Below are 12,851 nucleotides of genomic sequence, written 5' to 3'. Positions count from 1 at the left end.
GTGGTGAGGAAGAGACCGTGTATCACGTGTGTATGTAGTGTGTGGGGTTGCTGCCCCTGTATGAATATCTGAAGGGGCTGCTCCTCACGTTTTGGTTGCATTAGTACCTCGATCCTGGTGTTTGGGCTCCGGGCAGGGAGTGGGGAGAGCCGATTGGGGGGATGGGACCTCCCTGTCAGTTTGCTCCTGGGCCTGGCCAAGATAGTCATTCGTGGGTCCAGGCAGCGGGCTGTTGATTGTCACACCAGAGTCGCCTGCCTGCCCCTCTTCTGGGCCTACGACCGTGCTCACGTGTCCCTGGAGAGGGAACACGTGGTGTCCTTGGGGACTATGGAGGCCTCCCATGTATACTGGTCTCAGCATGGGGTCGAGAGTATTGTAATTAAAGGTTGCACCATTGTACTACAATGACCACTTGATGTATTGTAACCATTGAACGTTTGTGTACTTTTGGTACACTGTAATATGCAATTGTTGAATAAAGTCCTTGGAAAGGGGGAGAAAGAGGGGGAGAGAGAAAAAGGGAGAGAAAGAGAGAGAGAGGGTGTGTGTGTGTGTGTGTGTGTGTGTGAGAGAGAGAGAGAGAGAGAGAGAGAGGCATTTTTTCAGCATGGAAACGTGTTTCTTGGCCGTTGAGCCCACACCAGCCATCAAGCACCCATTTTACATTCATCCTCTACACATTTCCATCAACTTCTCTCTGGAGTCCGCCACTCGTTTATGCACCAATTTACAACAACCTGCCAGTCACCACACAGTGCCAACCTGCACTGCGCGGAGAGAACATGTAAACTCCACAATGACAGCACCACAGGTCAGGACTGCTGGCGCTGAGGCAGTAGTTCTACCAGCTTCTCCACCCACAAAGATCGGGAATGCACTCCCGATATCTTCATTCTTGAAGACAACACTGACATTCCTAGCTCTTTCTGTTGCCTTTGCTAATATCTCGTTTTGAGAGGGAATCAAAGTATGTAGCCATGCAAAGTACCCTGGGATATTTCACTGCAGTGAAAGTGCTATATATAAATATGTTTTGATGTACTCATAGATGATCTACTAGTTTGGAGCAATATTGTGTTACTGTAGTGCCTTTTGCATGGTAAGTTGTGATTTTAGTTTATAATTCATTATTTTAATTACCACCAGTTCATTTGTTTTGTTGCTTTGGTTTGACAATAATCCTGCCTTTGCTTTCACCTATCACTGTTGCGCAAACTGAAATTAGCAGAGAAATATCCAAAATGTAGACGGCGCAATAAAATAGGTAGCACATTCTGACGGGGCATAAAAGACAACAGTCCAATATAAAGATAGTGTTTTAATTCCTAGGCTATAAAATTAAAGTCGCGTTCATTTACGATGCCGTTAGAGCTCCTGTCAGCCATTTACCCAAATACAGTGCTTACGATTATTGTCTTGTAAATCCCTCACACGCCACCGTTATCCATATAATTTTTACAAAGATATATCAAATGTGCTGCTATAACGCGCCTAATATATCACTTTGGAAATGCACAATATTTGTAACTTTTAAATTGCACCTGCAACTTTTGGAAGTGCATTTATTAACCCTTTCTCTTCGGCTTCTTTAATCAGTGTGCGGCCCTGGCCACCTTTAGATGGCGCCATCTGCCCGAAATGACAATTTCCGAAGCCAGCGTTCAATGTTACGAGTGGAGAAAGTGGTTTGCTCCAAAGGTTTTATTGTCAAAAGTGGGACATTGTGTTCTGCAACTTCGCCGCATGTTAGTCGGTGAGAAGATTTGTAACTCACCTAACGTGTTAGCAGACAGCGACCGCCATCCTACCTAAACCTGCTGGAGAATTATGTGCAATGAGCTGTTCGAATCATTCAGCCCCAACCTCTGCCTAAATCAGCCTGCCTCGATGTCATGGCAAAATGTCATGTCTGCATTAAAATGAACGGCCGGTCAGTACAGCCGACCCCACCAATAATTAAAGAATTCAGCCTCAGGCACAACGTACGATGGATGCTTTAAGAATGAGTGCTGATGAAAATCAAACCACTGAACTAATGTTGTTTATTATGGTGTTTGCAGAGTATTGTGTTTACATATATGTTGTGCTGCTGCAAGTACTCTTGAGCGGAGTTGGCTATTTGGATCACGGAGGCACACACCTGCGGTTACCGAGTCCACGCTGACCATGAAGCACCAATTTACACCAAACCTGCACCAATTCAATGTTATGCCTCTCTTCCAATTCGCCTGGATTCTACCACTCACCTACACACTCGGGGCAACTTACACTGATCAATTAATCCACCAATCCGCATGTTTTTGGAACGAAGGGGGAAATCAAAGCACCCGGGGGAAACCCACATGGCCTCAGGGGGCAGCATGCAAACCCCTCACAGAGCACCCGGGGTCACGATTGAACCCGGGTCACTGGAGATGCGAGGGAAGGAACTGCAGATACTAGTTTACACCGAAGATAGACAAAGAAATCTGTAGTAACTCAGGGGGATCAGACAGCATCTCTGGAGAGGAGGAATTGGTGATTTTGGGTCGAGACCCTTGTTCAGTCTGATGATGGGTCTCGACCCGTTCCACCCATTCCTTCTCTCAAGAAATGCTGCCTGTCCAGTATTTTGTGTCGCTCACTGGAGAAGCAGATGCAGCGCGACTTACGGCACACAACGCTCAAATGTGCGTAATTTCTACAGAGTTGTTCGCCTTTAATTATCGGCGGGAACAAACAGTAAAGGTCGCGGACAAATCGCCAATCGGGTGCAAAGTCAAACGATGCATCCACCAATCACTTCTGTCAGAGGGCAAGTGTTATCTCGTCCGTGCTGTGTTAAATCTGCGGCTCCCTGTCAAGTCCTCTCCCGCTGTATTAATCGCGGGTGTCACCTTGTACTAAACACATCGCTGCGCTTCGCCAGCTAGCACACAAGTCAGCGACCGCGCCGATGCCAGCCCCAGGCAAGATCATCCCAAGGCACTTAGTGCTCGAAACTTGCTCCGCGGCCTCAGAGAAGGGGAGTGGTGCAGTGCCACCGATAGACACAAAATGCTGGAGTAACTCAGCGGGACAGACAGCGTCTCAAGAGAAGGAATGGGTGGCGTTTCGGGTCAAGACCCTTCTTCGGACTGACCTCAAACGTTACCCATTCTTTCTCTTCAGAGATACTGCCTGTCCCGCCGAGTTACTCCAGCTTTGTGTGCCTACCTTGGGTGCAAACCAGCATCTGCAGTAACATTCACTGCTCTCTGTATTTCAGGATCAAGGCACACCCGTCGCTCCACGCCCACCAGTGCAAGCTGGCTGGTGGGATGCGATGTGTGCTTCATGAAACGCAAAGGTCCGTGAAACTTGTCCGAAGTCACGATCGAAAATAATACCTCTCTCCACTCAAATCCGGGACATAATTCTAACATGCAAGTGAGCCAAACGTAGAAGAATTCTCTGGGGGGTGCCCCCCCCTCCCCCACCCACATTTAACCTTTGATAGGCCCATAAAGAAGTGGTGCGACGTTAGGGGGCATGGGGGAGGGGGGGGGGGGAGTAGAGGTGGGGCCATGTAAACTCAGTGCGATCGCCAGTTTATTTTTGCTTAGGCAGCTTACAACCCAGCGGTATGAATATAGACTTTTCTAACAAATCCTTGCTTTCCCTGTAAACTCAGTGCGATCGCCACTATTCTGATTAATTTTTGCTTTGGCAGCTTACAACCCAGCGGTATGAATATTGACTTTTCTAACAAATCCTTGCTTTCCCTTTTCTGTCCCATCCCCACCCTAGTTCTCCGACTAGTTTCACTATTCTGATTAATTTTACTGATTGTAGTAACAATGAACCGTTCTGCATTTCCTAGAGCAACGTCTGCTTTGATTTGTCGTTTTCGTACCTTACCCTTCCATATCTCTAGTCTCCCTCTCCCCTGACTCTCAGTCTGAAGATGGGTCTTGGCCCGAGCCATCACCCATTCCTCTCTCCAGAAATACTGCCTGTCCCGCTGAGTTACTCGAGTATTTTGGGTCCATCTTCGGTTTAAACCAGCATCTGCAGTTCCTTCCTACACCCAGAGATGCTGCCTGTCCCGCTGAGTTACTCCAGCGTTTGTGTCTCTCTCCAGTTTATTCCTGTTTCCCCAGCTGTTCCTCTCACTGGATATACAAGCACGTCCTTGTGTTTCGTCCGTCTCTGCAAACACTGACAGTAACGCCGGCAGCTTATCCGCTGCGGAACAGCCAGCTGTCCACCAATCGGCGTGGCTGTCCTGCCCCTCTCTCCATCCACGACTGGTGACTTGATACAGTACACCGTTCACCACACTCCCATTTGCCGCTAATGTCCGCGTCTGTGTTTTTAGAGATACAGCGCGGAAACAGGCCCTTCGGCCCACCGAATCCGCACCGACCCGCACATTAACACTATCCTACACACACTGGGGATCATTTGCATTTATACCAAGCCAATTAACCTTCAAACCTGTATGTCTTTAGAGTGTGGGAGGAAACCGAAGACCTCGAAAACCCACGCAGTCACGGGGAGAACGTACAGACTCCGTACAGACAGCACCTGTAGTCGGGATCGGATGGGACAATGTCCGTGATATTTACTTTTCACTGCTGCGGTAATGATACGGAGTTACTTTCGCTTTAATACTCGCTCGAAACATTGAGTCGTAGCGAGGAAACAGGCCCTTCGGCCCATCGTGTTAATGGCAGCCCTACGAGTTCCAATTTATTCTAATCCCAGCCCGAAGCATTATGTATGCTGTGGTTTCAAGTGCTCATTTGAGTATAGGGTGATTTCAAGAAAGGTCACTGGATCATAGATCCTCACCCACGTGGACGCAAAATTTAACTGGGGTACAAACGTCACTTCGGGCACATGTTATTGATGCTGAAAACGCGAACTTTCACACCCGTTAAAACCTGCGAAAATGGCCCGTTTTTGAGCTGTAAATAACTGTGCCAGTCGGGGTGACCGTGAGGCACAATTATCTTACTTTACAGTCCAGAAGATAAAGAAAAACGAAGGTAAAGACAAGAGGGAGCTGAAGGGCCAACAACAGTGGAAGTGGTTAGCAAACATTGGCCGTGGAGCTGTAAAGATAGAAAATATCCGGAATTATCGCGTTTGCTCACTGCATTTCATCAAAAGTAAGGCAATTATGTTTTATCTTTATTAATTTGTTATATAAAAAGTTTAAAAAAATGAAAAAACCATCATTAAAATTGCAAAATCTTCCATGGTTCTCAGGTGGGTTTTAACATACAAAAAGAAAATGCTTCTGAAGCTACATTTACCATTTAAATAATCGTAAACCATAAATGCGTTTTGAAATGAATTTTACTCAGATGCAAGCTAAGGAATGGGATAATTGTCAGCTGTTAATTGGATAATAATAATAATAGAATGTCCTGATTTTGTCCAATTAACAGCTGACAATTATCCAATTCCTTAGCTTGCATCTGAGTCACCCCTCGCAGAAAACATGAGATCAATAGCAAACAAGTTCGTTTATTTGGGGTGATGTTGGTGAACACAACTGATATATCAGAGAGGACGTGGATGCAGTCTGACGGGGAGATCAATGGCTTGATTTTAACCTGCCACTCATCCTAGAAGCCAACAGCATGATAATAACGGTTATAGCGATGGCTGATGTTTCATGCTCCCTCCCTGATCAATAGCATTCAGTTGATGTTCTGCCGTGGCGCCCAGACTGGGCGGTGAAGATACGCGCTAATGCGTGCCCTGCCCCTCTATCAATGAACTGATATTTCTACAGGATCATGGTTTTACGCAATGTTAAGACCGGTTGGTCTGATAATGTTTCAGCATAAAACGGTTTTACTCCATGTGTGGTGAGATGATTTTCCTAATGTTTATCCGGGTTCATGGCTTACTCGATACCACCATGACCCGGGTCATAATTTTGCAGCCATGTTGTGAGCCCTTTGATGGTTAATCAAAGGAAAGCAAAGTTTCGATATCACAGCCTTTGTCATTGTTTCTTCCTCCCTTCAGAAAAGGAATAGATATTTCCAAAGAGGATTAACCTGCTTTCGAATCAAATTGTAAGCAACATTGAAACTTCTTAACTTCACCAATGCCACCCACCCCCTATTCCAATTACGGCAACTTTTGTGCGTTGGTGAATTCAGTCTGCTTGAGTTTAATCCCTGCACCACTAGTGACCCCCCCCCCCCCCCCCCCCCCCCCCCCCCCCCCACTACATCAGCTTGTGTCCAAAGATCTGGACTTCCCCCGAAACATGTTCACTGCTATCTCTACGTCCAATTGCCGGGAAGCAATACATATAAAAAGTCAACTAGACGACGTGATATCAAAATACTTTTGTTCACTAGCAAACGCTTCATATAAGATGGTGTGTTTCATCACAGTCGATATAACATAACTGTGACATTGTCTTCTTCCATTAACAGTGACGCCTGTAAAATGCCGGTCCACTTGCAGGAACCCCAGTGAACAATGGCTTCATATCACGTATACTGCAACAACGCGGAGCCTTTACTAACTTTTACAGCAGCTGACCAGAAATATCTAGAAACAAACTTCCAGCGATCTTCGCGACTTCAGCCCCAAATTTGCAAAGCAGTTGTTTATTTCCCTGCCAACTGTAATTTTTATGTGTCCGTAATCATTCAGTGCTGAATTGAAAATATCAGAACGCGAACGTGTTCCCCGCTGAATTCGCAATTATGGAATGAATACTCCAAGTAAATGTTATCCTTCGAATGCTAATTTCCACTATGATCCAGTTGCCACACAAAGTGGTGAGTGGCATGATTGAAGTTTCCGAGATCACTTTCCCAGGGAATATTAACAATAGCATTTTGAAGATGTTAATCAGTTTTCTCTACAGGTAGCTTGCATTATTAAAATTAAATGTTAACTACTTTAACTCCCAGTCTAATAAACATTGTTCTGCAAACGTCTCTTCGGGGAACCATTGGTTCTGACAACGTTTTTTTATGTATACACACATATGAATAAGCAAGATAACTATTTGGGTAAGCTTTCGTCAAATTAATTCAAATTGCCGCTAACTGATGCTTTATATCACCTCGCTCTATTCTCCCTTTCATCACCGATTGAACAAATTTAAACATCTGATTGGGCAAAATCAGATTAGGCTAAAACATCTAAAACTCAGGAGTAATAAAGATGTTTCCTTAAACTTATGATTTTTTTAGGTCTTTTGTTTTTCCTCTTTTCTCCCGCAGGAGAGATTGCTTGGACACGGTCCCTTTCACAGCACACAACCGTACTGCACAAGGGGAGACATTCGGCCCGTCGTATGTGTGCCAGCATTTCGTAAGTCCTACCCCCGTTCTTCAATCGCCCCCTCCCCAGTCTCGCCAAATAAGTTTACAAATAGTTCCATGCCATCCAAAGCAGCTTGACATTATCTCACAGGGGAACAAAATTAATGCTCTTTTGCGAGGTTATTTTGGACTTGCAGAGCACAGGGCATGGTAACGGATAATGTCCCGCGATAAATTTAACTCGGGAGTCTCCCCACCGTGCTTGTTAAAGAGCTCCTTCCCCCCCCCCTTCCAACCAAGTCACCCCCCCCCCCCCCCCCCCCTTTCGAGCGGTTAACCAATTCCCTCTTGCGAAAGTTGCATTGGAACTAGCGATGACTTACCTTGGATTCTCTGGGGTATTCCTTTGCCACGATGCTGATCACGGGGATCTGGATGGTGGAGGAGAGGAATTCCAGTTGCAGCAGTTCTCCCGTAGTCTGCGGGAAGGCGAGGATAGCCGTGACCCCTTGCACCACCACCGTGTGACAGACGCTCTCTAGGAAGGACTGCGGGTCCCTGCGGGAAGCCGGGGGCACGCTGAAGACCGGCACGTCTCCCAGCCCCGTCTCCATTCCCATCACCACCTCCACCGACAGGTTGTAAGGCAGTATGCCGTCTCTGGCGTTCAACTGGCGAGCGGCGTTCAGCAGCGCTTCCCGGGCGTCCTCGCGGCTGGGGGCAGCGACCAGCCCCAGCTCCCGCTGCCGTTCCTGTCCGCCCCCCAGCGTGTTGTTGGGCAGGGAAGGGAGCAGGAGCACGGCTCCCAGGCGCACCGTGTGCCCGATGCGCTTGAGGATCCGGCAGGGCTGGGGGTGGCTCCGAGAGGCGGGAGCGCTGCTCAGGAGCAGCAAGAGAAGCAGCAGGGCGCAGAGCGGGAGGATGAAGACCCCCGGGAGCACTCGGCCACCCTCCAGTACTCTCATCACCTCTTAGCAATGGTGAGGCAAGAAGAGAGAGGGGGAAAAAAAAGAATAAACGCAACACAGAGCGGGCAATCTTACAAATAAATCAACGGAAGCATTCCAGCAAAGAAAACGGCAGAGCACAGGAATGCAAAATGCTGTTATGTCACTTTAGAGTGCGGAATAAAAGTAGGGAGAGAGCTTTCCCGCTTTCCCCGAGTGCACCAGAGGCAGGCAGCAAGCTGCAATGCAAGGCATCCTCCAAGGAAACTTGTTGCCGCTCGGAGCGCAGTTGCAGCATCTCGCGCTGGGCAGCGCCACATTCCACGATCGATCCATTGCCCGAACGCGAGGGGTTTGGAGATGGGGGGGGGGGGGGGGGGGGGGGGGGCAGAGGGAGGTATTGGGAGGTGGCTGCGTCTGCGCGGCAGACTCCTCCTCCTCACCTTCCGCACCCTTTTCCCCTTTGCAGAACGGTTCAGGTTTACATTTAGGAATAGGTTTATTATTATTGTCATGTGTACCAAGGTACAGTGAAAAGCTTTGTTCTGCATGCTATCCAGTCAAAATCGGAGAATACTATATATATTATATACTATATATGTATGTATATACTATATATGTATGTATATATGTATGTATATATAGGAAGGAACTGCAGATGCTGTTTTACACAGAAGATAGACCCAAAATGCTGGAGTAACTCAGCTGGATAAGCAGCATGTCTGGAGAGAAAAATGGGTAATGAACTTTCAGATTGAGACCCAAAGTCTGAAGAAACGTCACCCATTCCTCTCCAGAGATGATCCCTGTCCCACTGAGTTACTCCAGCATTTAGTATCTATCTTCTTTATATATATAATAATATACAATTGGTGCAGGGATAGGCCATTCGGCCGTTCGAGCCAGCACCACCATTCAATCTGATCATGGCTGATCATCCATAATCAGTACCCCGTTCCAGCCTTCACCCCATATCCCCTGACTCCGCTATTCCTATGAGTGCTATCTAACTCTCTCTTGAAAGTATCCACCACCCTCTGAGGCAGAGAATTCCATGCACTCACAACTCTCTGTGTGAAAAAGTTTTTCCTCATCTCCGTTCTAAATGGCTTACCACTTATTCATAAACTATGGCCCCTGGCTCTGGACTCCCCCAACATTGGGAACATGTTTCCTGCCTCTAGCGTGTCCAAACACTTAATAATCTTATATGTTTCATTAAGATCCCCTCTCATCCTTCAAAATTCCACAGTATACAAGCCCAGCCGCTCCAATCTATCAACATATGACAGTCCCGTCATCTCGGGAATTAACTTTGTGAACCTACACTGCACTCCCTCAATAGCAAGAATGTCCTTCCTCAAGTTCGGAGACCAAAATGCACACAATACTCCAGGTGTGATCTCACTAGGACCCTGTAAAACTGCAGGAGGACCTCTTTGCTCCTATATTCAACTCCTCACGTTATGAAGGCCAACATGCCATTCACTTTCTTCACTGCCTGCTGTACCTGCATGCTTGCTTTCAGCGACTGATGAACAAGGACCCCCCAGATCCCGTTGTACTTTCCCTTTTCCCAACTTGACACCATTTAGATAATAATCTGCCTTCCAGTTTTTGCCACTAAAGTAGATAACCTCACATTTATCCACATTAAACTGCATCTGCCATGCATCTGCCCACTCACCCAACCTGTCCACCCTGCATCCTCATAGCATCCTCCTCACAGTTCACATTGCCACCCAGCTTTGTGTCAACTGCAAATTTGCTACATTTAAAATACATCAATATTATCGAGCCAAACTCCAATGCAATATACAAGGAAGTGCAGATGTTTACAAAAAAGACACCATCCCCTGGAGTAACTGCGAGTCAGAGGGATGAAGGCAATATCTCCAAGTTTGCGGATGACTAATCTGGGGGGCATGTTCTGTGAGGAGATAGGAGACTGCAAGGTGACTGGGATAGGCTGGGTGAGTGGGCAAATGTTTGGCAGATGCAGTATAATGTGGATAGATGTTAGGTTATCCATTTTGGTGGCAAAAACGGGAAAGCAGACTATTATCTAAATGGGGGCCGATTGGGAAAGGGGGAGATGCAGCGAGACCTGGGTGTCAGGGGACACCAGTCATTGAAGGTAGGCATGGGGCAGGCAAAGGAAAGCGATTGATTTAGCTTTATTGCAAAAGATTAGAGTATAGGAGCGGGGGTTCTACTGCAGGTAGAACAGGGTCTTGGTGAGACACACCTGTGGTATTGCGTACAGTTTTTGGCAAATCTGAGGAAGGACATTTTGCCATAGAGGGATTGCCCATTGTTCATTGTATGATTCAATGTCAGGACTGTCTTATGAAAAAGACTGGATAGAGTGGTTTATACTCTCTAGAATTAGGAGATTGAGAGGGGATCTTGAATCTTACAAACGTTCTGGGCTGGAGGGGTGGTAGGGTAAAGGTAAAACAGGCTAGAAAGATTGTTCCCGATGTTAGGGAAGTCCAGGACAAGGGGTCACAGCTTAAGGATAAGAGGGAAATCACAGAGAGTGGTGAATCTCTGGAACTCTCTGCCACAGAGGGTAGTTGAGGCCAGTTCATGTGGCCCTTGTGGCTAAGGGGATCAGGGGGTATGGAGAGAAGGCAGGTACGGGATACTGAGTTGGATGATCAGCCATGATCATATTGAATGGCGGTGCAGGCTCGAAGTTGCAGTTTCCTGCACAATCCCACACAGCAGGAATCATCTCCAAAATCATGTTCTCTAGAGAAAAACGACCCGCTGATACTCCAATGCATTGTGTCTTTTTTTCAAGTGCAATAGGTGAGCAAAGGGAAAGATACATAGTGGAGAACATTAGAAGGTTGGGGTGACAAAGGTCATTGATTATGTAGGCAGATGGTCAAACCTAGGTAGATCCCATATGGACAATGGCATATTTCAAAGCAGGCCCATTGTAAAGTATGATTCAAGCACCAGACATGTTGTGCTTTAAAGAATTGGACTTTTAGCCAAACGTTTTGCCTACTTCAGAGGTCATCAACTAGCACGGAATCAAATAATTCAGGCCTTTGCAGTTTTCATCAACCAGTCCAAAGACAAAAACGCAGACTGATATTTCACCCATTTACACACTAATACTCAGGGATAGATGTTAAACCAAGACCCCATTCCCTTTAAGTAAGAGAGTAATTAATGGCTCAAAGAAGCAGGTTTTAGACTTCAGGCAGCACGGAAATAGGCCTTTCTCGATGAGAAAAAAATTCTGATGTTTCGGGTCAAGACCCTTCTTCAGACACTGATCTTCTTCTTCAGGCCAGATCTGAATCCTTCTTCAGACTTAGGATCTGACGAAGGGTTTCAGCCCGAAACATCACCTATTTCTTTTCTCAGAGATGCTGCCTGACCTGCTGAGTTATCCAGCATTTTGTGTCTATCATTGATGTCAACTAGCATCTGTAGTTCCTTCCGACACACTAGTACTATCCTACACGTTAGGGACATTATGTTTTTGGATTGTGGGAGGATACCGGTGCACCCAGAAGAAATCCATGTGGTCACAAGGAAAACGTACAAATTCCATACAGGCAGCATTTATAGTCAGGATCGAACCTGGGCCTCTGGCACTGTAAGGCAGCAGCTCTATCGTTATGCCACTGTGCCGCCATGGAGTTTATCCCTGGAGTTCCAGTCAATGTTTATCGCTTTGTGCTTGTGTTCACGGCAGCTTGTTTACACTGTCTTTTGTTATGCATTGCAACCAAGCTTATACTTTATTGTCTATATATTTCTTCAGGCAAAGTGAGGAAGTGATTATATAGTGGTTATAACCTTTCACTTTTTTAATGTGACATAAACGTTGCATTTTGCAAACAAAAATAATTTTTGGTGTGTGTGCTTCAGTGCCAATGTCAGAATTTATTGCTCATACCTTGAGAAGTTGATTTCTTGAGACATTGCAGTCTTTCTGCTAAAGATACCCCTGCAATGTTGTTGGCTGCAGAGTTCCATCTGTAACAATAGAAATATAGAAACATAGAAAATAGGTGCAGGAGTAGGCCATTTGGCCCATCAAGCCTGCACCGCCATTCAATATGATGATGGCTAATCATCCAACTCAGTATCCTGTACCTGCCTTCTCTCCATACCCCCTGATCCCTTTAGCCACAAGGGCTAAATAGAGGAAAGGTAATGTATTTCAATGGATGGGGATTTGCAGATGGTGGTCTACCTACATGGCGATTTCCGTAGTCCAGTGCAAGAAGTTGGGTTGGGAGATGCTATCAGAATCAGTACATTTAATTGCAGATTATAAGACATGAGTAGAATTAGGCCATTCGGCCCCATTCGAGCATGGCTGATCTATTTTTCTGTCTCAACCTCATTCTTCTGCGTTCTCCCCATAACCAGTGACACCATTTCTAATCAAGAATCTGCTTTGAAAATATCCAATTACCTGGCATCCACTGCCGTCTATGGCAATAAATTCCACAGATTCAACACTATCCGGCTAAAGGAATTCCTCTGAGTTCTGAAGGTGCGTCTTTCTATTCTGAGGCTGTGACCTCTAATCCTAGACTCTCCCATTACTGGAAGCATTCTCTCCACATCCATTCCATCTAGGCCTTTCAGTATTGGA

At 46.3% G+C, this 12,851-nt stretch overlaps 1 protein-coding gene across 1 annotated transcript in view; it reads right to left on the bottom strand.

Moving 5' to 3' along the window:
- The window catches only part of grin3a (glutamate receptor, ionotropic, N-methyl-D-aspartate 3A), a 166,440-nt gene extending 157,902 nt beyond the window's left edge, over positions 1 to 8,538 (bottom strand). The window contains exon 1 of the mRNA XM_055632410.1: positions 7,655 to 8,538. Coding sequence (XP_055488385.1) covers positions 7,655 to 8,236 — 582 coding nt within the window. The 5' untranslated portion in view covers positions 8,237 to 8,538. The remainder of the gene's footprint in view (positions 1 to 7,654) is intronic.
- Between the last annotated feature and the right edge of the window lie 4,313 nt (positions 8,539 to 12,851).

The sequence above is a fragment of the Leucoraja erinacea genome, chromosome 3, assembly GCF_028641065.1.
Source record: "Leucoraja erinacea ecotype New England chromosome 3, Leri_hhj_1, whole genome shotgun sequence".
NCBI lineage: Eukaryota > Metazoa > Chordata > Chondrichthyes > Rajiformes > Rajidae > Leucoraja > Leucoraja erinaceus.
Note: the sequence above shows the minus strand (reverse complement) of the source record. Positions and strands in the feature narration are given on the sequence as shown.